The sequence below is a fragment of the Oryx dammah genome, unplaced genomic scaffold (genome assembly GCF_014754425.2).
Source record: "Oryx dammah isolate SB20612 unplaced genomic scaffold, SCBI_Odam_1.1 HiC_scaffold_27, whole genome shotgun sequence".
Classification (NCBI taxonomy): Eukaryota; Metazoa; Chordata; class Mammalia; order Artiodactyla; family Bovidae; genus Oryx; species Oryx dammah.
In genome coordinates this window covers 7,584,990-7,609,137 of record NW_024070211.1, presented here as the reverse complement: position 1 = coordinate 7,609,137, position 24,148 = coordinate 7,584,990, and the positions used below count along the sequence as shown (strand labels likewise).

Sequence of the window (24,148 nt, the reverse complement as noted above, 5' to 3'; positions counted from 1 at the left end):
AAGAAAAGTTATGACCAACCTAGATAGTATATTCAAAAACAGAGACATTACTTTGCCGACTAAGGTCCGTCTAGTCAAGGCTATGGTTTTTCCTGTGGTCATGTATGGATGTGAGAGTTGGACTGTGAAGAAAGCTGAGCGCCGAAGAATTGATGCTTTTGAACTGTGGTGTTGGAGAAGACTCTTGAGAGTCCCTTGGACTGCAAGGCGATCCAACCAGTCCATTCTGAAGGAGATCAGCCCTGGGATTTCTTTGGAAGGAATGATGCTAAGGCTGAAGCTCCAGTACTTTGGCCACCTCATGCGAAGAGTTGACTCATTGGAAAAGACTCTGATGCTTGGGGGCAGGAGGAGAAGGGGACGACAGAGGATGACATGGCTGGATGGCATCACGGACTCGATGGACATGAGTCTGAGTGAACTCCGGGAGATGGTGATGGACAGGGAGGCCTGGTGTGCTGCGATTCATGGGGTCGCAAAGAGTTGGACACGACTGAGCGACTGAACTGAACTGAAAGATTATATTATGTAGAGTTCATATTATAAAATCAAATGTAAAGTATGATAAAATGAATGCAAGGTATAAAATGATAAAAACATGCCCAATGATAGAACAAGGACATCACTATCATTTTGAAGTCCTCAGCATGCCAGAGTTTTTACCTCTGTCCTATTCCTTTTTAGCTTCAAAGTAATTATTTTCTGGAATTTCAAGCTTATCTTTGTTTTTCTTTGTCGTTTTACAACATTTATAAGCTCCTGTAAAGATTGAATCATGTTGCATATATTCTTCTATAACTTGCCTTTTTTCCTAAGATTCTTCCTTGTTGCTGTGTGTAACTAACTGTGAGCCACCCTCTTCAGGACTGTATAATATTCCACTGTACAGCTATACCACTATTCTAATGCTGCTGGAGTCTGGACTGCCTTCAGGTTTTGCTCCTGCAGTGCTGTTATGAACATCCCTGGTAGCCATATGCATGGGTTTCTCTGGTGTACACACTACAGGTGGAATTACTGGGCCTTTGCTGTTCATTCACTGAGTTATGCACCACTCTCTGAGACCTCATGGACTGCAGCACACCAGGCTTCCCTGTCCGTCACTATCTCCCAGAGTTTGTTCAAACTCATGTCCATTGAGTCAGTGATGCCATCCAACCATCTCATCCTCTGTCACCCCCTTCTCCTCCCGCCCCTAATCCCTCCCAGCATCAGGGTCTTTTCCAGTGAGTCAGCTCTTCTTATCAGGTGGCCAAAGTACTGGAGATTCAGCTTCATCGTCAGTCCTTCCAGTGAATATTCAGGATTGATTTCCTTTAGGACTGACTGGATGGACGTGAGTTTGGGTGAACTCCGGGAGTTGGTGATGGACAGGGAGGCCTGGTGGTTGCGATTCATGGGGTCGCAAAGAGTCGGACACGACTGAGCGACTGAACTGAACTGAAATGTATCTATTATCTTCCTTTTGTGTTGTGCTGTGTCTTGAGCAATCCTTGTATACTCTGAGATCACAATGATGTTCTCCCAGACTGTCATCTTAAAATTTTATGGTTTTACCTTTCATATTTATCTTCCCTGGGGGCTCAGAGGTTAAAGCGTCTGCCTCCAATGTGGGAGAGCAGGGTTCGATTCCTGGGTCGGGAAGATCCCCTGGAGAAGGAAATGGCAATCCACTCCAGTATTCTTGCCTGGAGAATCCCATGGACGGAGGAGCCTGGTGGGCTACAGTCCACGGGGTCGCAAAGAGTCGGACACGACTGAGCGACTTCACCTTCACCTTTCATATTTAACTCCGTACTCTCCATAAAACTAAAGTGTATGAGATGCCCACCCCACTCCCACCAGTAACCATCTTTTTTTCTATCACTCTAGATCAGATCGTATTTTTTTAGTATTTCACATCAATGTACTTTTGGCAGGGGGGAGGGTCCTGGGTTTTTTCCCTGAGCATAATCATTTTGAGAGTCATATTATTGGGTTGTCTTTTATGGTCCTTTTTATTATCAAGTATAATTCCACTGTAAGGATATTTATGCATGTACCTGCTGACAGGCAACTGGGTTGTTACTAGTTTTGAACTATTTCAAATAAAGCTGCTATGTACATTCATGTACAGGTTTTGGGTAGATATATGATTTCATTTCTTTTTAAATACCTGAATCATATGCTAGGTATATGATCAACTTTTCAAAAACTACTAAACTGTTTTTCAGAGTTGTTGTATATTCACACCAACAACGTATGAGAGTTTTAGCAGCTCTGCATTCTCATCAGCCTTGGTATGGTCAGTCTTTTTAATTTCAGCCATTCTACTGGGAGTACAGAATTATCTCACTGTAGTTTTAATTCATATTTCCCTAATGATTCCCAACACTGACATCTTTTCATAAGTATATTTGCCATCTCTATAACTTTGTCATCTCTAGGTCAAATCTTCCCCAATTTTTAACTTGAAAGTGAAAGTGAAGTCGCTCAGTCGTGTCCCCCATGGACTGTAGCCCACCAGGCTCCTCTGTCCATGGGATTCTCCAGGCAAGAATACTGGAGTGGGTTGCCATTTCCTCCTCCAGGGGATCCCCAACCCAGGGATCGAACCCAGGTCTCCCACATTGCAGGCAGAGGCTTTAACCTCTGAGCCACCAGGGAAGCCTAATTTTTAACTTAGGCTACCTTATTAAGTGGTAAGAATTCTATTATATATTTTAGATATAAGTCCTTTGTCAAATCTATGTGTTTTAAATATTGTCCTTGCTTTCCTTTTTCATTATGAACAGTATTTTTTTAAAAGCAAAAAAAAAAAAAATTTTTTTTTTTAATGAAGCCCATGTGTTGACTTTAAAAAACTACTTTGTGGTTTTTGTGTCAAATTGAGAAATCTCTGCCATACCCACGGTCACTAGGATTTTCCCCCATGTTTTCTTGTAGATGTTTGATAGCTTAGTTTTTACATTTAGGTCTAGGGTCCACTTCAAGTTACTTTTTGTATGTGAGACAAGAGTCAGAGTTCACTTTTTTCTTTCCCCATATGGCTATCCCTTTGTTCCAGCACCCATGGTTGAAATGATTATCCTTCCCTCAGTACACTGAAAACTATTCAACATGGTTGAAAGAAATTAAAGACCCAAATAAGTAGAGACACAACCACTTCCTCTTCAGGGAATCACCTGTTTGACATTATTGATTCTATGTATATTTACTCTCAATTTCATTAATTTCTACTCTTTGTTCTTTGAGTTTTTCCTTTTTCTATTGCCTTAAGATGGATGCTAAGTCTATAATTTTTCAATTTTCTCCTTTTTAATACAAACATTTAAGGAATATATATTTCTAAATATTATTTCTTAGCTATTCCCACAAGTTTGAATATATTTTTTCATTATTATTTGATTCTAAATATTTAGTTTAATTTCCATTATGATTTCTTCCTTGTCTCATGAACTGTTTAGATATTTCTTAAATTCCAAATAGGTGGGAGATTTTGCTTGCTATCTTTTTAACGTCTCATTTATTTTCATTATGATCAGAGGTTTTTATCCATAGATTTATCAATCCTTCAATATTTTTGAGACTTGCTTTTGTTATAATATTTCATCCATTTCCATAAATCTGCTATGTGTGCTTGAAATATCTTTCTGTAGCTGTTGGGTGCCGGACCATAAATATGTTTAGTATATTAAGCTCGTGTTCTTTAGAAGTTCTATATACTGATTTCTTTTAGACGGGTTGTCTGTTTGAACTACTGATTACCAATAGGCTTGTTAAGATCTCCCACTATTAGGTGGATTTATTTTCCCTTGTAATTTGCTCACTTTGGCTTCATACATTTTTACGGATATGTTCATGAATCTGTCTGCCAATGCAGGAGACTAAGATCTGATCGCTGAGTCAGGAAGATCCCTTGGAGAGGAAATGGCAACCTGCTCCAGTATCCTTGCCTGGAAAATCCCATGGACAGAGGAGCCTGGCAGCTTAGAGTCCATAGGGTCACAAAAGAGTCAGATACGATTTAGCGACTAAACAATGAGAAAAACAAAAAACAAGTTTAGAATTGTTTTGTCTTCCTTGTGGACTAAATCTTTTATCATTAGCAGCCTCTCTATTTCTCTAGGAAGTCTTTTGCCTTAAAGGCTGCTTTGTCTAATATTAATACAGCTGGTGTAGCTCTCTGTTGGTCATACAGTCGACTGTTGAACAACCAAGGGTTAGGGTCACCAATCCTGCACAGCTGAAAGTCTGCATATAACTTTGCAGGGGCCCTTCGCATCCATGGTTCCACACCCATGAATTAAACCAACCATGCAGACTGTATGGCACTTTAGTTTACTGGGAAAAAATCTGCATATAAGAGGGCCTGTGCAGTTCAAATCTGTGTTGTTCAAGAGTCAACTGTATATTGCACAGAACTCAATTCCTATCCTTTATTTCTGAACTTTATGTATTCTTTTGTTTTAAATATACCTCCTAAAAATGTGTGTAGATAATTAGCTACTTGATAATCACATCCTTCTTCCTATTTCCTTTCAAAACAATTGTTAAAATCATTCCAGAAATACACCATAACTGAATGTAACATGCAGATGACAGCAATGAGTTATAGGTATCTCTCTCTTCTAAATCCCAATATGTGTGCACTGACCAAGAATTATTCAAAAAGGAAGCCAATCAGGAGTTGATGAGCCTTTTTCTAAGTTTTGCTGTTTTCTTCGCCTCTCTTTCACATGCATTTCCCCCTTAATGTGGCATAAACACAGCTTATGGACTGGGCGACTTTAAGGGCCGAGGTGAGCAGAAAATACGAACAGTTAATGTAGAGGCAGAACTTTCGCTGTTTCCTATTTGAGGAAAAAGGTCAGCGCCCTTGGCTGGTAGCTCAGCCCCTCACTGAGTCCACAGACATCAGCACGTGGATTCCTGAGCTGTCCCTAACATCCTGGTAACAGCACAAAAGGGCTTTAGAAGAACGGAGACAGGAGGCAAGGGCTTCATCTATGGACATGGGCTTGAAAGCACCCGGGACAAACAGAATCCATTCAGAAACCAAATTTTTTTCCCCCTCCTTAAATTGCTTTAGAAATAATGCACTGGAGCTGCACTGGGCCCTCACTGAGGCGTGTGGGCTCTCCGTTGCTGGGTTCGAGCTCTCTCTGGTTGCAGAGGGCGGCTTCCTCTCCAGCTGCGGCGTGTGGGCTCCTCTTGTTATGGGGCAGGGGCTCTAGGGTCCCCAGGCTCAGCAGTTGTGGCACAGGGGCTCCAGAGCGCACATGGTCAGTCCTTGTGCTGAGCGGGCTTGATTACCCCGCAGCATGTGGGATCTTTTTTTTTGGCAGGCAGATGCTTAACCACTGGACCACCAGGGAAGCTGTAGAAAGAATTCCCTTTTATAGGTTTCTGAATTCCCTAATGATATAAAAGTAACACCATCCTGTTAAATGGGGGACAGTTGAACATTTATTCCTTAGAAGACTGCGAGGATCCCATAAAATCCAGAGCATCACTGACCACTCTACTTATTGCTGATCTCTGGTAATACAACAGTTATAAGGAAAGCAAATAATTTGGCCTAAAATCCCAGGCTTTCCCTGTTATGTAAGTTTTCCACAAAATAGAGACCAGAGCTGCCTTCATATGCAGAAACCACTCGTGCAATACGTGAGCAGTAAAAATGACTACAAATAGCTTGCACCTAAAATATGCTAAGGAGAACACATAACCAACACAGTTTCTTGGGACTCGTGACTCTGCAGCTGGGCCTTGGGCGCGCTAAAATCACTGCAGGGGAAACGGGAAGGCCAGATAGGAAAGAGGCTTCAGGGAGTGACAGGTAAGGACGCTGCTAGATGCGCGTTTCTCAACCTTTCCAGAATTATGGCTGCTCTACTCTTTGCTCCCCTGCCCAAGGCAGAGAAGGCGATGTTTATCAATTCACTGAGGAACAAACTATGAAAATGATTGTGCTGCACCCGTCTGCCTTGAACCAAAAAATCCTGAGGCACCCATCATTTCTGTACATTAAGTTGGAAAGTGAAAGTTGCTCAGTTATGTCCGACTCTTTACAACTATACAGTCCATGGAATTCTCCGGGCCAGGATACTGGAGTGGGGAGCCTTTCCCTTCTCCAGGGGATCTTCCCAACCCAGGGATCAAACTCAGGTCTCCCGCATTGCAGGCGGATTCTTTACCAGCTGAGCCACAAGGGAAGCCCAAGAATACTGGAGTGGGTAGCCTATCCCTTTCTCCAGCAGATCTTCCCAACCCAGGAATTGAACCAGGGTCTTCTGCATTGCAGGAGGATTTTTCTTTTTTACCAACTGTGCTATCAGGGAAGCAGAGAAGTGACGTTTCAATCCATTCAGCAGTGAAATTATTTTTGGAGTCCTAAGCCAAGAGAATTTCACATTCTCTTCCTGGAAATCTGAGATAGAAAGTTCTACCCACCCAGAAGTCCAGTGGCTACAGGTTCACCGATGCCAGAGGCAAAGTTATTGGTTTTGCCTTTTTTCCCCATGGCTAAGGCGGAAAGGATTCTGTGATGACGCTTTACAGAAGATGTGTGCACAGTGCAGAAGTCATTTTCCAGCAGCTGAGCGGGTAACTGCTCACCCTAAACACCCAGAAAACGCAGACCGCCACTTCAGGAGGGGAGCGAGACCCACAACCACAGCCACCACCTGGTCACACTAACAGCTAAGCTCAGACGCATATACACATGTGCGCGCACACACACTCACTCACTCCTTCACACAATCTGCAAGTCACAAAGGTACTGGCTGCACTCAAATGAATGATACTCAAGCCCTGCAGCCCATCAATAAACAAAAACACTCCATTTGGCTTTTCTGGGGAATATCCATTACAGATGCACAGTCTTCAAAACCATAACTACGAGAACTTCTAATGAGATCCCAGCTGTTGACAGCCCCCCAGCAGCACCCATGGCTTTTGCCTTTTTGCTTTTTTTCAGCCTAAAGTTTGTTTAGTTGTTTACTAAAAAGAGCAGGGAAGACAGAGTAGCAGATTTTAAGGCCTCCTGGAGGAAAGCACAGGTGGAACAAAAGTAGGGAGAATGGACAAATGGAGAAGCAGAGAATTCTGTCTCCTGTGAACGGTCCTCTGGCCACCCCACTGAGCTACTGTTTTCATGGGCGCTTTGAAGAAGCAGTCCGATTACAGGGCAGTTAGCCAATCTAAGACTCAAAGTGGCCTGCAAAAACACTTCAGGTTTGCAAACGCATCCAGGTACTTGGGCTCAAACAGGTTTTTTCCTAAAAACATCTATTTGCTTATTTATGCTATTGCTATTGCTAAGTTGCTAAGTCACTTCAGTCATGTCCGACTCTGTGCAACCCCATAGACGGCAGCCCACCAGGCTCCCCAGTCCCTGGGATTCTCCAGGCAAGAACACTGGAGTGCGTTGCCATTTCCTTCTCCAATGCATGAAAGCGAAAGGTGAAAGTGAAGTCGCTCAGTCATGTCCGACTTAGCGACCCCATGGACTGCAGCCTACCAGGCTCCTCCATCCATGGGATTTTCCAGGCAAGAGTGCTGGAGTGGGGTGCCATTGCCTTCTCCGATACTGGGTTCTTAGTTGTGACATATGGGGTCTAGTTTCCTGACCCAGACCCCCTACATTGGAGCACAGTGTCTTAGATACTGGACCACCAGGGAAGTTCCCACAATTTTGATTTAAACATCAGAGGTTGAGGAGAACCACAAACACGAGTTCTTCCCCTAAAAACCATGCGAATTTCCCCAGGAACAAGGAGACAGTTTCAGTTGCTCTGTTCCCAGTCCTCAGGCTGCAGCTGTCAAGGGCAGCACTGTCCACCAGCGCAGCTGCACAAGGAAACCTGCAAAGCCCCTCTCCGGGGTGTCCACCCGGATCCTCACTTCCGCCTTCTTGCTCTCCCACGAAGCAGCAGAGATCAGGGAAGTTCAGGTTCAGCCTGCAGTCTCCAAGACTGTGAGCATCCTGAAAGGCGGGGAAGACTAGGAACTGTTTCAGGCTGAAAGAGGTGAAATAAAAGAGACTGGACAACCTAATTCATTGAGTGATAAGGGACTGGATTTTTGTTGTTATAAAGGACATTACTAGAACCATGGGCAAACTTGAATGGGGTCTGAGGATTAGAACCGTGTAATGTGTCAATGTTAATTTCCTGAATTTTGTTTTTGTTTTGTTTTCTTAGAATGCCCTTGTTTGTAGCAAATACATATTAAAATATTGGGGGTAATGGTCACCATGGCTGGCAGCTGACTCTTAGAATGGTTTAGAGAAAAAGTCCTTTGTACACCCAAACTAGTAAAATCAGTTCTATTATTCAGCGACCTCAAGTGTCCCTTCTCCAGACAGGCTTTCCGTGACCACTCTGGTTGAACATCGTCACCCATCAAGCCAGTCTCTAGCCCTCCTCTGTCTTTACTTATATTAAGTAATTTTGTTTATTTCTTTCTGGCATTGCTGGGTCTTCACTGCTGGGTAGGATTTTCTCTGGTTGCAGCCGGTGGGGCTACTCTACAGCTGTGATGCACGGACTTCTCACTTTGACGGCTTCTCTCCTTGTGGATCACAGGCTCTAGAGTGCACGTGGCCTCCGTGCTTGTGGCGCCTGGGCTCGACAGCACAGCAGGCTCAGTGGTTGCGGTGCACGGGGCTTCGCTGCTCTGCGGCTTGTGGAATCGTCGCGGGTCAGGGACTGCACCCATGTGCCCTGCGCCAGCAGGTGGACTCTTTACCACTGAGCCCCCAGGGAAGCCCCGCTCCACTGTGCTTTCTTCTTCATGTGTGTGTTCAGTCACTCAGTCATGCCTGATGCTTCGCACCCTGTGGACTGCAGCCTGCCAGGCTCCTCTGTCCATGGGATTTCCCAAGCCAAGAATACTGGAGTGGGTTGCCATTTCTTCTTGCAGGGAATCTTCCCAACTCAGGGAATCAAATCCACATCTTCTGCATTAGCAAGCAGATTCTTTAACACCGGGCCACTGAGGAAGCCCATTTTCTTCATCGTACTTGTATTATCTGAACTGCTGATTCACTTGTTTGCATGTTAAATATTTTCCTCTTCTAATGTTCCGCTGGAGCTGGAGCTTCATTGTGTCCACTACTGTCTCCCTAGAACCTTTAACCATGACTGCTACAACGCTCATTAAACACTTACTGAATACACAAATCAAGGTCACTGTAAAGTCTAAACCGATGGTCTCCAAGAACGTGACAGCTTACCTGACTATTCAGTGATCTCTTAATCTGCCTGACAGTTAGGATAACTAAATTCCTAACTAAATGACCTAAGACACTTTTCAACTCTTGTTTTTGAGACAAAGTATTCACAAGGGAAGCTACAAACACAATAGAAGATAAATGAAGATAGCTTCTTCATTTCAAAATCTTACATCTGGAAATTCCTAAATGTTCTATCTAAGACGGGGCATCAGAGGACCCAGCACTAGTCCAGGAACTTTGCTTCTGGTCCACAACAACGTTTGGTACAGAAATTGAGAGGAAGCATCTAGGAACATTACAGAAAGTTTGCACTGCTATAATATTCTTACTGCATTTTATAAATCTGTGATAGTCTGGGGGAAAACCTGGTCCTTCACAAAGCAATACATTTGAGAAGCTTTTAGCTACAGTTTATGCAAAAGCATGTTAAAAGGAATACAAATGTTAACTACCAGACTGGCAAAAATACTTATTTCTGAAAAAATAAAGTACTGGTGATGCTACAGAGCAATGAGAACTCTTTTGCAGGGCTGGTAGGAATGCAAACAGTTGTAGCTTCACAGACTACTTGACAGTCTCTGCTAAGATTGTGAAAAAGTACAACCTGATGAGCCAGCTTCCACCGTGACATACACAGGACACACAGAACATTTATAACATCACTGCTGCAAACCTAAATGTCCAACATAAGAATGAGTAAATAATGGTATATTTGTAAACTAGGATAGTATATATAGCAAGGGAAGCAATATATATTTCAATATGGATTAATCTTATAGATAAAACATTGAGAAAAACTGATCTAATTATGCCTTTTATATAAAATTTAAAAATGAAAAATCTTATGTATTTCACTGGTGTTACAGTTTGCAGCATATGGATCAGGCATATACTCTGTTGGATCTAAGTATTTCATGGTGCTATTGTAATGTTTTTAAATTTCAATGTCCAAATGTTGACTGCTGGTAAATAGACATGTGGTTGCTTTTATATATTAACTCTGTATCCTACAAACTTCTTAAACTCACTTGTTGCTGTTCAGCCACTCAGTCATGTCTGACTCTTTGTGACACCATGGACTGCAGGACGCCTGTATAAAAGGTCAAACTCATTTATTAGTAGAGTTTTTATGTAGATTTCTTTCTAAAGAGACAATCATGTCAATTGAAAATAGAGCAAAATTTAAAAACTGTACATACACATACACAGAGTATTACGTTTGAACTAGAAGAAATGCCAATACAGGTATCTGCCAGTTTTTAAAAGTTTGTTTTCTGCCATTTTGCTTTCACAAAAGACCTGCACTAGAACCTATTTTCCGTAACAGAAAGAAGTCCAAGGAGGATTTTTCCTTTTATGAAAAAAGGTGAAAATCACATTCAACATGTTTTGCAGCAGCTGTCATGAAGGCAGCATGCCTCTCGAGTGGTGAGAGCGGCTCCACCAAGCTCCTTCCTAGGAAACTACCTTCAGCTTCTCAGCATCAAGCACATTAGCCTGGAACTGGGTCTGTGAGCATCTGTGCTTTACCTTAATTTATTTTGCGCATCTGTTAGCAAGACTGCCCCAAGGAACTGCTTTTCTGCTTTATACCATTTCAGCTTATAAAAGATTTCATAGGAAAACTACTTTCAGAGAGAGGGGGAAAGTAGACCATTTTGGCCTACAAATACACCAATTTCATATTCACTGGAAGGACTGATGCTGAAGCTGAAGCTCCAATACTTAGGCCACCTGATGCGAAGAGCTGACTCACTGGAAAAGGCCCTGATGCCGGCAAAGATTGAAGGCGGGAAGAGAAGGGGACGACAGAGGATGAGATGGTTGGATGGCATCACCGACTCGATGGACATGGGTTTGAGTAAGCTCTGGGAGTCAGTGATGGACAGGGAGGCCTGGCGTGCTGCAGTCCATTGGGTCGCAGAGTTGGACACAACTGAGCGACTGAACTGAACTATAATAAAAGGTTAAAACTGCATGGGAAATGATAAACACAGAGTTCAGGATAATGGTTATCTCTGGGAGAAGAGACAAGAGGCTCCACTGTGTTAGTAAAATTTTATTTGCTAAATTGTGTGGGCCTGTAGTTTTTCCTTACACTAGTCTTTACCTTCTTGCACAACCTAGAAACTGCCCCCTTTTAGAGAGGTTGAGATAGTGTCTCTGCACAGGAAGAATCACCAAACTTGGAAGTCATTAGCCTGTGTCTTCCCTGGGCTCCTAGGGAAAGTGGAATCCAAGGCAAGGGCACACACAGGAAGCTTATTTTGGGAAGTAACCCCATGGGATAAGGTTGGAAGAAGGAAGACAGGAAAAGTCTGTCCTCCTGTCCAGGTTGTGTTACCAAGCTGGTCACCTCTGTGAGCAATGAGGGCTTGATCCTGCTATGAGCCCTGGAAGGAGCCAAGGAATTGGGGGCTGGAGAGTCAGAGAAGGAGGGACTTACTCACTGGCTTTGGCCCCGCACTGGTCAAGTCGATTTGCATTTCCCTAACTATTTGTGACATTGAGCATCTTTCCTGTGGTTACTGGCCATTCAAACATCTTCTTTGGAGAAATGTCTATTCAAATCCTTTGCCCAATAACTGGCTGTATATACCCAATTTGGTTTTTGTTATTGAATTTTAGGAGTTCTTTATATATTCTGGGTACTAATCCCTTATTAGATATATGACTTGAAAACATTTTCTCCCATTCTGTAGGCTGCCTTTTTTCTCTACGAATAGTGTCAACTGATGTACACATTTTTAATTGTGATGAAATCCTAATGTGTCTGTTCTCTCTATTGCTGCCTGTGCTTTTGGTGTCCTACTGGAGAAATTAATGCCAAATCCAATGTCAAGAAGCTTTCCCTCTATGTTTTCTTCTAAGTTTATAACTTTAGCTCTTATATTTAGGTCTTGAATCCATTTTTAATTAACTTTTATATACCATGTAAGGTAAGGGTCCAACTTCATCCTGCTGCATGGGAATTTCCAGTTCTCCCACATTATTTGTTGAAAAGACTGTCCTTTCCCTATTGAATGGTCTTGGCATCCTTCTTGAAAATCATTTGACCATATATGCAAGGATTCATTTCTGCACTCTCTTTTCTATTTAACTGGTCAATATGTCTACCTTTGCGGGGGGGGGGGGCTTTCTTTTTTTTAATTTATTTTTTCATTGAAGGATAATTGCTTTACAGAATTTTGTGGTTTTCTGTCAAACATCAACCTGAATCAGCCATAGGTGTACACATGTCCCCTCCCTCCCGAACCTCCCTCCCATCTCCCTCCCCATCCCACCCCTCTAGGTTGATACAGAGCCCCTGTTTGTTTATCTTTATGCCAATACCACACTGCTCTTTTTTTAACTGAGATACAATTGACATTAAGTATCACACTGCTTTGATTACTATAGCTTTGTATTAAGTTTTGAAATCAGAAAGTGTTTGAGTCCTCCAACTTTGTTCTTTTTCAAAATTGCTTTGGTTATTTGGAGGTCTCCTGCGAGTCTATAAATTTTAGGAAGAGTTTTCCTATTTCTGCAGGAAATATCTTTGGGATCTTGATAGTGACTGTGCCAAATTTGTAGATTGCTTTAGGGAGTACTGACACGTTAACAATATTAAGTATTTCAGCCCACGGATATGAATATCTTTTCATTTATTTGTAATGTCTTTAATTTCTTTCAGCAATATTTTGTAGTTTTCAGTGAATAAGTGAAAAATGGGTTCTAAAAGTAAGCTCAATTACTCTGTTACTCTGAAATGACTGTATAGAAGACCTGAATAGGATTTCTTCTAGCTCTAAACTTCTATGATTATCTAGTATTTAATCTAGCCTTAATGTTAACTAAATTTTTAATAATTCTTGGCCAGAATGGTACTACAGATTCAATTAAGTATTTACTGAAACTGTGTTACCTTCCAGGCACTGTTAAAAATACAGTTCACTAAATAGAAACATTCTTCCTTTGAATCTCGCTTTTCAATTTCCAGATTTAAAACAAATCAGTTTCCTCAAAAGACTTATTTCTTCTGGACTGAATGCTGTATTAGAACATTCAACAACTGATTAGGAGAATCAGAGGATTTCAGTTAACTTCTAAATATCATTTATTTTTCTTAAGTAATATGTTCTATTAATCTTTAAATGGAGGATACAGAAACCAGATGCTCAACAGGAAGATTTGTATCACGCATATGATTACACGGACCAGAGAGAAATTTGGGCCAGTGTATCTGAAATCATAATTTCAGGCTAAATCTCCTACGTTCTACTGAACCTCACTCAGCTCAGTACGTCTGTCTCTCCATCACAACTCTGTATCACTAATCCTCAACAAATATCTTACAGAATCCATTCATTCAACCTAACAGGTGTTGCTCTGTACTAGGCAACTGTATTAGATGCTAGGTGTCACTGATCAAAAAGCAGGACCAGGAGAGCAAGTAGAGATGTCCTAATAGATCCCAAGCTTTGTCATTAGAAAAACAAATCCAAAATCGTATGGTAAGTAGGTCAGGAGAAGCAGTTTTATGTACAAAGGGTAGCGCTTTGCGAACAGACTAATCCAAAAGCGACATGCATTTCTTTACAAAGTCAGGTCCCAGCTGGAGTGCTGCTTTGCATCAACATTTACCAAGATCCCTCAGACACATAGACCAAAGCAGAAAGGAGAAGCACTCCAATTTCCCCCACCAGGCCACTGTGGAATGAAACACACACACACATTCTCTTTTTTATAGGTAAATAATGAATGAGCTAAAGAGTAGACATCTTCAAAAAAATAAATAAATAAACTCAGTCATTTTGCCCTGGGCAGGTTGCAGGAAGTAAAAAAAGAAATACTGAGAACTCTGTTAAAATGAAATCACTGTGCTCATACTCAGTAGCTAAGTCATGTCTGATTCTTTTACAACCCTGGGGACTGTAGCCCATCAGGCTCCTCTGTCCATGAGATTTTCCAGGCCAGAAAACTGGAGTGGGTTGCCATCTCCTCCTCCAGGGGATCTTCTCTACCCAGGACTGAACCCAGGCCTCCTGCATCTCCAGCACTGGCTGGAGGATCCTTTACCACTGAGGCACCTGGGAAGCCCCAGATGAAATCATAAACAGTCCTAATTATGTTATTAGCCTCAGAAAAAGGCTTAAAATAAGTTCTTCTTTTGTGAATTTACTACCAAGTAATAAGAAGTGAGGCTAAAAGTCACTTAGCTTTTCTTTAACCACAAGCTACAAAAATGAATGACCAAGTGTATCAGTGGATGAACTTATTAAGACTTCATTTAGCATTCACTATAAACCAGTGCTTCTCAAAATATTTATGGGCTAGGGCTGGATTTTAAGCATTTTCTATCTGTTGCAGGCTGAAATTCTCATGCTGCTGCTGCTGCTAAGTTGCTTCAGTCGTGTCCGACTCTGTGCGACCCCATAGATGGCAGCCCAACAGGCTCCCCCATCCCTGGGATTCTCCAGGCAAGAACACTGGAGTGGGTTGCCATTTCCTTCTCCAGTGCATGAAAGTAAAAAGTGAAAGTGAAGCCGCTCAGTCGTGTCCAACTCTTAGCGACCCCATGGACTGCAGCCCACCAGGCTCCTCCATCCATGGGATTTTCCAGGCAACAGTACTGGAGTGGGGTGCCACTGCCTTCTCCGATATTCTCATAAAACATAATAAAAATGCCAGAAGGCTGAAAGTGAAAGTCGCTCAGCCGTGTCCGACTCTGAGACCCGATGGACTGTAGCCCTCCAGGCTCCTCTGTCCATCAGATTCTCCAGGCCCTCATCCAGGGGATCGTCCCAACCCAGGGATCGAACTTGTGTCTCCCTCATTGCAGGCAGATTCTTTACTGTGTCTGAGCCACCAGTGAGCCCCAAAATGCCAAAGCAATGTCTAAAGTTTGGTGCACACTTCTCTACCGGCCATGGACCAATAACAAATTTTGCAAATAGGCAGCTATCAACTGCTTCCCCAAATCCACACATATTCAACACACTAGCAAAGACAGAGAAAGGTAGGGGGTATGCCTACCTTCTGCTCCGGCACCTCAAACACTGCTTCATGGACTCTGCAAGCAAAAAGTGAGGTAGGCAGGTCACTTAAATCCATCATCTCTTCCAACTCATCTTCATTTTCACCAAAAACCATCTCTTCTTCCTCTTCGTGGTCAGTGCTACAAAGATCTGACTGGCTATCATTCCAAGACTTCATAGCGTCCCTCAGCATTTTCCTCTAAAAGCAGATCGTCTCCGTTTTTAAAGTTCAAGGATGTCTACCAGGCATCAAGTGTTTAAAAAAAGAGAAAACAACAGAGATAAGATATTGAAGGTCCAATAAGGTTCCAATCAATTCTCAAGACAGCAATCCATCAAAGGAGGCAATTTTATTCAGGAAAGATCAATCAGCGTTGAAATCAACTCATCACGGTCCTCAGCAGTGAATTCTATATATACTAATTTGATTTGCTTAGCATATTTTACATAAGATATTTCACAGGCAATGACTTATTATGAAAAAAAAATGCTGGAAGTTTTCTAGTGAAATGAGGTGGCGGGGGTGGGGGATGGATAATACAAAATGAGATACTATCAACATATACATCTGTTTACAAGCAGGGGGAAGGCAAATGTGAACCAGAATCTCCTTCACATATTTGTTTCGGATTTAAGTCCACAACACTGAAACCTGACAGAGCAGAAGAAAACCCACACGGATTCACTCACCATCTGCACCCTGAAATATGGCCTGCAATGAGCTGACTTCACCTTTTTTAACCAATCTGTTCTTTTGAATATACTCTCGAAGAATTAAGTTACACAGAACCAAAAGCTCTATATAAAGTCGGTCTTTGTTAATATCAGAAATATTAACTACGGGCAAAATCTGACATAGAAGACAATTTAAAAAATGTCCTTTCACTGAATGCTTAAAAATAAATCCCATGGAGTGGGATAGTGTCCCTCTGTTAAATAATGAACAGCGATTGCCTTATAAGACTGTTTTTACCCATTTTTATCTCTTCTGATGAACTGCACGTGACACCCACCAGGCAGGTGCCTTGAACATTACACATTTCAAGATGCTGAAATTTAAGTCATTACCTATCAGGCACAAGAAAATTAAATAAGCATGATTATTACTATCTCAATATTACCTAATTTGTGATTTTTCTCTTTTATTTCAAAGAACATGAAGTTGCAAATATAGATTGCTTACAAAGAGTACAATATAGAATGTTAATTATGGGGAAAAAATAGTGATTTCCCCCCATTATTCCACTATATCAATCAGGAAAGGCTAATTCTAAAAAGTAAATCTTCACTTGTTTTTATAAACATTTTCCGAATGTATACTGCATGCCAGGTACAGGGAGCTATGAGATGAATAAAGCATGGCTCCTATCCTCAAGGAGTTCCCACCCAGCAAGAATTTCTCCTCAATGACACCAACCACCTCAAAAGGATCTTGGCACCTACACATTTTTTGTTTTCTGTGTGCCTTTTTTTTTTTTTTTTTTTAATATGGCTGCACTGGGTCTTAGCTGCAGCATGAGAACTCTTTTTTTTTTTTTTTAATTGGAGGATAATTCCTTTACAATGTTGTGCTGGTTTCTGCCATACAACAACATGAATCAGCCGTAGCTACACAGAGGTCCCACCCCCTTTCCGATCCCACCCCTCTAGGTTGTCACAGAGCACCTAGTTGAGCTCCCTGAGTTATACAGCAACTTCCCACTAGCTAGCTATTTTGCATACGGTAATGCATATGTTTCTGCTAATCTCTCATTCTTCCCTCTTTCTCCTTCCTCCCGGCACTCCCCACCAGCCCCCGCTGTGTCCACAAATCTGTTCTCTATGTCTGCATCTCTATTCCTGCCCTGCAAATAGGTTCATCAGTGCCATTTTTCTCGATTCCATATATACATGTTATTATATGATATTTTTCTCTTTCTGACTTACTCCTCTCTGTGTAAAGGCTCTAGGTTCATCCATTCCACTAGAACTGAGTCAATTTCATTCCTTTTCACAGCATGTGAACTCTTAGTTGCAGCATGCGGTATCTAGTTCCCTGACCAGGGATCAAACTTGGGTCACTGTTTTAGAGCTCAGAATTTTTTTCCCCCTCTTTGGCTGCCCTGCACAACATGTAGAATCTTAGTTCCCTGACCAGGAATCGAACCTGTGCCTCGTCCATTAGAAGCACACAGTCTTAACCACTGGACCGCCAGGGAAGCCCTGCCTCCTATAGTTTTAATGTATCGGTCTCCACCCAGTCTTTCTTCTTCCTTAGCAAACATACTTCTACCCGAGTCCCTGCCCCTACCCCACCCCAGTTTTGAAAAAAGAAAAATCTTCCATTTGGAGTCTGCCTGCCCCTCAATCCACCTCCCTCTGTCTCTGCTTCCCCTTTTCTAGAGGCGTCCTGGAAAGAGGAATCTCCTTGACTCCCATCACTCCTGAATTCCCGGCAGCTGGACTCCTGCCACCACCTTCCGGCTGAACTGGCCCCGACTGGACAGCAGCAGCCTCCTCGGGGTTGGCACCTGCCTCCGGACGGCCCCGGTCCCGCCCATCCACTGTGGGATGTCTCTGTGGCCCTGCCTCCCAGCTCTCCTTCCTCCTCATCTGTCCTCAAAGTGGCTCCTCTCTCTCCACTCACCCTTTACAACTCTGTCTCCTTGAGGTTTCAACCCCATCCTCTTTATCATCTTACTCTTCCTGAGTGCTTTCATCCACGCCCCAGCATTTAACTTCGCTGCCACCAGTGTTTCTCAACTCTGCTTCCTGCTTCCCTGTGGTTCACCCGCATGACATGTGTCTATCAAGACGGTCTCTTGCTTCCGACAATTATTCTTAAGCCAGGAAAGATGTCACCAAAGTGAAGGGGGAAGCAGGATCTTGGGCACTGGAGGGGATGGTGGTTTGAAAAACATCGTGACCCTGAGAGATTCTAATCTGCCCCCAAGTCCTTCCTGCACACGGAAAATCACAGGTCTGTGTGAGTTACATACCTGGCCTCCGCCTCTCTCTCCTGAGATCTAGACTTGCAGACTCGTCTTTTTAGCTTTCCACTGAATATGCCTAACTGGGTAGCCCACAGGCAACTACAACTATTTAAAACTTCTTCCAGCAGATTATCGTGCTGGAAATCTCCAATCTGGAAAGCGGCCTGACAGGGGGCACATGGTATCTCATTGTGACTTTCATTGCAACCTTTTCTTCAAGACCAAGTTGTATAGGGTAGTCTGTAGGTTTCACAGCACTTTGTTCATTTCACTGTTACAGTACTTAACGATTGTTCACAAATCACTCTTAGCCACCAGAGCGTAAGTGCCTTTGAATCCCTCCAGTTTCTAGCTTACAGTATATGCTTAATAAGGATTGCTGAATGAAAGCAGATAGCGTTGTGAGACGGCAGCACAGACAAAGGAAAATTTAATTCTGCATGAGGATGAGACAGCTTCTCAGAAGAGAATTTCAGCAAGAAAAGAATGGGGTGCATCCCAGGCGAAGTCAACAGTTCATGGACAAAGGCAGGGAGACAGAAAGGTCAGCAGGCACAAGACATGAGGTCTGCCGTGGCCGGAGCGGACCGTGTTTGGTGGGGACGGCGGGAGACAAAGTCAGAAAGGTGGGCTCGGGCCGGGCTGCCTTGAAAGCAGGGTTGCAGAGTTCTGACATAGAAATTAGCCAAGCTTAGGGCTTCCCTGGTGGTCCGGTGGTTAAGAATCCATTGCAGGGGATACCATTTTGCTCCCTGGTCCATGAAGAAGACTCCACACGCCGCAGGGCAGCTGACCCCGGGCGCCACAACTGCTGAGGCTGCACTCTAGAGCGGAGCTCCCCAGCTAGAGAAGCAAGCACAGTGAGAACCCCACACCCCACAGCCAGAGAAAGCCCGCGCGCAGCAATGAGAGCCCAGTGCAGACAAAAATAGACCAAAAATTAAAAATTAGTCAATATCAGCATGGTAGTGAAGGTTTTCGGCAATTTAAGTTTCAGCATGACTACAAGTGGGCGGTCTTTTTATCTCTTATCTCTTAAGAGGCACTACTGCTTTATTCCCCGCCCCATTAAGAAGAGGCAAGGAAAACACTGGGCCTGGTTGGACAGTCAGGGAGCTCTGAATGGCTAGATTTTAAAATTTGAGAAAGTCTGCTATGTTTGGTAAGATTTTCTATTGGTCTCAAGTACCTTCTTCCAACCTCCAAAAAGAAAAAAAAAAAAAAAATCAGAGCACAAGAAACAATCCTTCACCTGACTTAAAAAAAAAAAATTCTTAGAATGTTACACCTTCATTTCCTGTTTTCTACCTTCATTTCAGGGCAACTTTTTCTTTTGATATAATTTCAAACAGAAAAACTACAAGAATAGTACAAGAAATTCCTGTATACCCTTTTCTCAGAGTTACCAATTACTTACATTTTGGCTCATTTAAAAAATCATTCCCTTATTTTTCTATATACACATTTTTCCCTAGAACCACTGAGATTAAGACAGTATTGCTCCTTTCACCCTCAACTACTTCATTGTATAAGAACAAGATCATTTTCTTGTATAATCCACAGTTCAATTATCACAACCAAGGACTTTAACAATGATATAACACTGTTATATATCATTACTGAAATCAGAGTCTATTTTCAAGTTTTGCCCATTATCCCCTATAACTTACATAGGTTATTTTACAGGTATTTCCCCTTCAGTTTTTTTTAGATGATTGTTAAATTATTTGCCTTTCATCAAAAATTATTTCAATAATCTTTATAGTATTGCTACATTTTTTTCACTTATACATTAGTGTATATTTGATACAGTTTAAAAGGATGGATTAATGAAATCCCATAGTAACTACAAATAAGTCTGAACAATCTTTAAATATATATCTCAGGAAGATTCAGGCTCGATAAGAGTTTTCTAGATTTAAACTCTGTCTCCTGCCCCGAGTACTCCTGACCCAGGGATCGAACTCATGTCTCTTGTGCCCTGCATTGGGAGATGGAATCTTTACCACTGCACCACCTGGGAAGCCTGCCCCCAGTGCTAGATGTTAGGCACATTAGTTCACCTCCTTTTCTGTTTCCTCAACTATAAAATGGGCGTAATAATAATCCTTGTCCAATAAGGATACTAGAAATTCTAAATCAGAGAATACATGTTGAGTGCTCAGAATGATGCTTTGCATACAGTTGGTGCTCAATAATTAATTATTTTTACATAGGCACAATCTATGCCAAGATATTTTTGGGTGGAAAGGATCCCAATAATATCAGAACCTCTGATGGAACTGATATTAAAATTACAAAATGAGAAAAATACACACCCAAATGATCTAATGCCAGGCAACAAAAAGGACAAAAATAAAGCTAAAAAAACAAAACTAACACTTTGAATCATTTCAAGAAGACTGTTCAGTTGCAGCTATCAATAAAACCAGCTCCAGAGCAACCACTGGTTTGGTGATATAGTTCCAGTATGAAACCATGTAAACATTTAAAAACAGAGAGCTAGCTGAAAAAGTCCATGGTGCACTTTTCAAGGACCTCAAAGAACTTTATGTTGTAATTCAGTGCATGCAGTATTAGAAACATCATCTTTCACCTGATGGTTCTCTTGCTAAAGGCCTGCTGTGAGATTTTTTTTTTTTTTGGATATAGCTTAAATCAACATTGTCAACCATTTCATAATTTTCTGATATCACAAATGCAGCTACATGTGAACAGAGATATGATCAGAATCAACCAGTGGAAAAAACAATCTTAGCCCATCTGTAAAGAAATCATAAGTTATTTCAGCTGGTACTTAAGAAATAGCTTGATTTTATTAAGAAAAAAATTTACAGAAGTACACTGCTTCAATGTTGATTATTACTGGAGTCTGTTAACTCTGCTCCGCTGCAACTCCTACAAGACTAATGTGTCCCTCAATTTCCTAACTCAGGGAAAATGGATCGGAAAGGGCTGGACCAATATCCATCTGCTTTTATAAGCAAAAGTCTGTGGTAATCAGGGTTTAGCATCATCTGCAGCACAACTGTAGCTGTGGCTGGCTTCTGGCAAATTGTTTCCTCATGGAAATATCAAATGAGTGGAAAACAAGTAGCATGACCATCTGCTCAGATACAAACCTTGTGACAAAAGTAATCATCAAGGGAAAATGTCAAGCATGTGAATCTGACTTTGCATTTTAAATTCTGATCAGAAAAAGGTAAATTCCTCTTCCTGGATTAAAAAATAATAATAATTTTTCAAAACAGTATGCTTCTCAACTTGGTGAATATTTAACATACCTTAGCTAGATGCAATTTATTATTTTCTGATGTGATCAATCAATACTGGAAGCAAACAAATACCTCATTTCCAGCTCCACAAGTGCCCTGCTGAATAACCCGGGAAAACTCATCTGGCTTTTTGAGTTACATTTTTCCTCTCAATATAAAATGAGGGAAATACTCAGAGATGTTGTTGAACTACTAGATACCTTTTAAAATTTCCATATTATAAGTTTAGACTAAATTCCTGTGTTTTTTTTTTTCCAAAAAAAGAACCCTCTGGATTGTCAGTGTGAGGGTTTCAAATAGCTTTCTTGCAAGTCTGTTATCTTTCACTTCCTCCCCATTCACTACTTACAAGCAGAAAATCTTACTACTTTCTAGTAGTTGTGGTAAGGAAAAAAAAAATGGTGCCATAGTAAAGGTGAAAATTAGATTTTTGAATTTTGTATGTTTCAACGGCCTGTGCCCTCTTTTCACATGTAATTCAGAAAGGGTCCTGTTATAATTACTGAGATGCAGTGAAGTACTTTTCCGTGGGAGAGAGAAATAACAATAACGAACTGACAGAACAAATGAAAATAACTGGTTTTAAAGAATAACTGAAGTACAGATATAAGGACTGATGCTATTTCCTTCACAGCATATAATTCATTTCCCCTCACTATAACCTTTACATTCGAGGGGAAAAGTGGAGATACACTGTCTGTCTGACCTCCACCTCCTGTAGTTCCCTGGTCTAGATAATAAATGGCATTGAACTTTAGAGCTCCCATTATTTCACAGACTTCAGTCTAATGGATTTCCAAATCACACTGTTTTTCATGATGCTTTGCTGAAGTCTTTCAACCACTATATCCTCCAGCACCATACAAAATCTGTACTCACTTGTAACCGTTACCATGCACATGTTTAGAAGTTTTACAAATGTTATAATTCAATAGCGGAAAAAAAATCTTGCCTTCTCAAAAAGCACTGAGATCTCTTCCCACTCTAAGAAAGAAGTTTTGCTAACCCAGTAAAACATAAAGCTGACAGCGTAGCTAAAGAAGGGGACCTGAGTTTTCAAGCCTTTCACTGTCTTCCTGCATCAAAAGTCCATTTCTAGAAAACCAATACAAAATCCCCACCAAAAAGCACGACCGTCAGGTGATACACAAACATCTATATTCTGAGTCTCAATATTTTGTGTTTTATAATTTAGTATTTTGAACCACAACTAATGAAACAGTCTTAAAATTAATCATTTTAAATCCTATGTAATCACAGCTACAACGAGTCATGCGTGTGTTCTCCATCGGTTCTGACTCTTTGTGAGCCCATGGGCTGTAACCCGCCGGGCTCCTCTGACCATGGGACTTTCCAGGCAAGATTACTGGAGTGGGTTGCCATTTCCTCCTCCAGGGATCTTCCCGACTCAGGGATCGAACCTGCGTCTCCCGAGTCTCCTGCGCCGGCAGGCGGATTCTTTACCAGGGAATCCCTCAATCGATTATCAAATAGTACATGTGAGACTCTATGAAATGCAGAGACTTCCAGGCTTCCGCGGTGGCTCAGCGGTAAAGAATCCAACTGCCAATGCAGGAGACGTGGGTTTCATCCCAGGGTCGGGAAGATTCCCTGGAGAAGAAAATGGCAACCCACTCCAGTATTCTTGCCTGGAGAATCCCATGGACAGAGGAGTCTGGCGGGCTACAGTCCATCGGGTCGCAAAGAGTCGGACACGATTTAGAGACTAAACAACAACAACAGGTAACTTTCAATAAGAGGGAGTTAATACTTTTGAGCACTGCAGTAAAGCATCACGTTAAATAATTCTGTTAGTATCTGCAACACGGACCTGAACTGCTCCCTGCCCTAGGCTCCTAATCTCCTGAAGGAGATGATCAGATTTTGCACGGAAGCAAGCTGAAAACAGACCACTACTGCTCTATTGGCCCAGGCAGCAGAAGGAAGCAGAGAAACAAGTTTCAAGAAGTTATCCAACAGGTAATGCGATGGTTACACACGCATCACTGAGAAAGGAGAGCAACCACAACAACAAAGATGGGCTTCCACCTTCTGGTCGCCCCGTTTTACCATCTGCCCGCCTTCTGCGTTCAGGAGCAGGTTGGACCTGTCAGCTTTTCAAAGGGTCAAACAGCTGTTGGGAGACAGATCCTTTCTCTTGGTTGTGTTCTGAAAATACACCACCTCAGAGCTGTCAGAGAAAACCCTGGGCGCGAGAAGGGCTGGACCTGGGAGGCAAAGGCGCAGCATCTCTGGGGTCTGGCGCACAGGAGCGCCCACCCCTCCAGGGCACAGGCGGACTGTTTCTTGTTTTTTTTTTTTTTTTAACTTTCCACACCCAGTGCACCCCAATCCTCCCCAGAGCCGGGTGCAGAGCCTGCTCGGAGAGGCGGGCGCGGGCCCCACCCGGGGAAGCGGAGACTCACCTGCGCGCGTGGTCGCCACAACAGGCAGGCAGGTGAGGGAAGGAGAGGCCGGGGCTGCCAGACGGGCTACGCGGGAGCTCGGGGGTCGCAAAGGGGCTGGGCCTCTGGGGAGACACGGCGGGAGATGGCCGCGGCTGAGTCTATGCGGCGCCGGTTGCCGGGCCGCCACGCCCTCGACCCCTGCGCGAGCTACTCCCTGGGCGCAGGGCGCGAGCCGCGACCGGGCGAGCTGGGCGGT

General features: G+C 42.5%; 1 protein-coding gene across 1 annotated transcript in view; it reads right to left on the bottom strand.

The window, feature by feature from the left end:
- Positions 1–24,148, bottom strand: part of RCAN3 (RCAN family member 3) — a 29,936-nt gene extending 5,788 nt beyond the window's left edge. Inside the window, exons 1-2 of the mRNA XM_040229679.1 lie at positions 23,911–24,148; positions 15,236–15,476 (exon numbers count right to left, since the gene is read on the bottom strand). Coding sequence (XP_040085613.1) covers positions 15,236–15,430 — 195 coding nt within the window. The 5' untranslated portion in view covers positions 15,431–15,476; positions 23,911–24,148. The remainder of the gene's footprint in view (positions 1–15,235; positions 15,477–23,910) is intronic.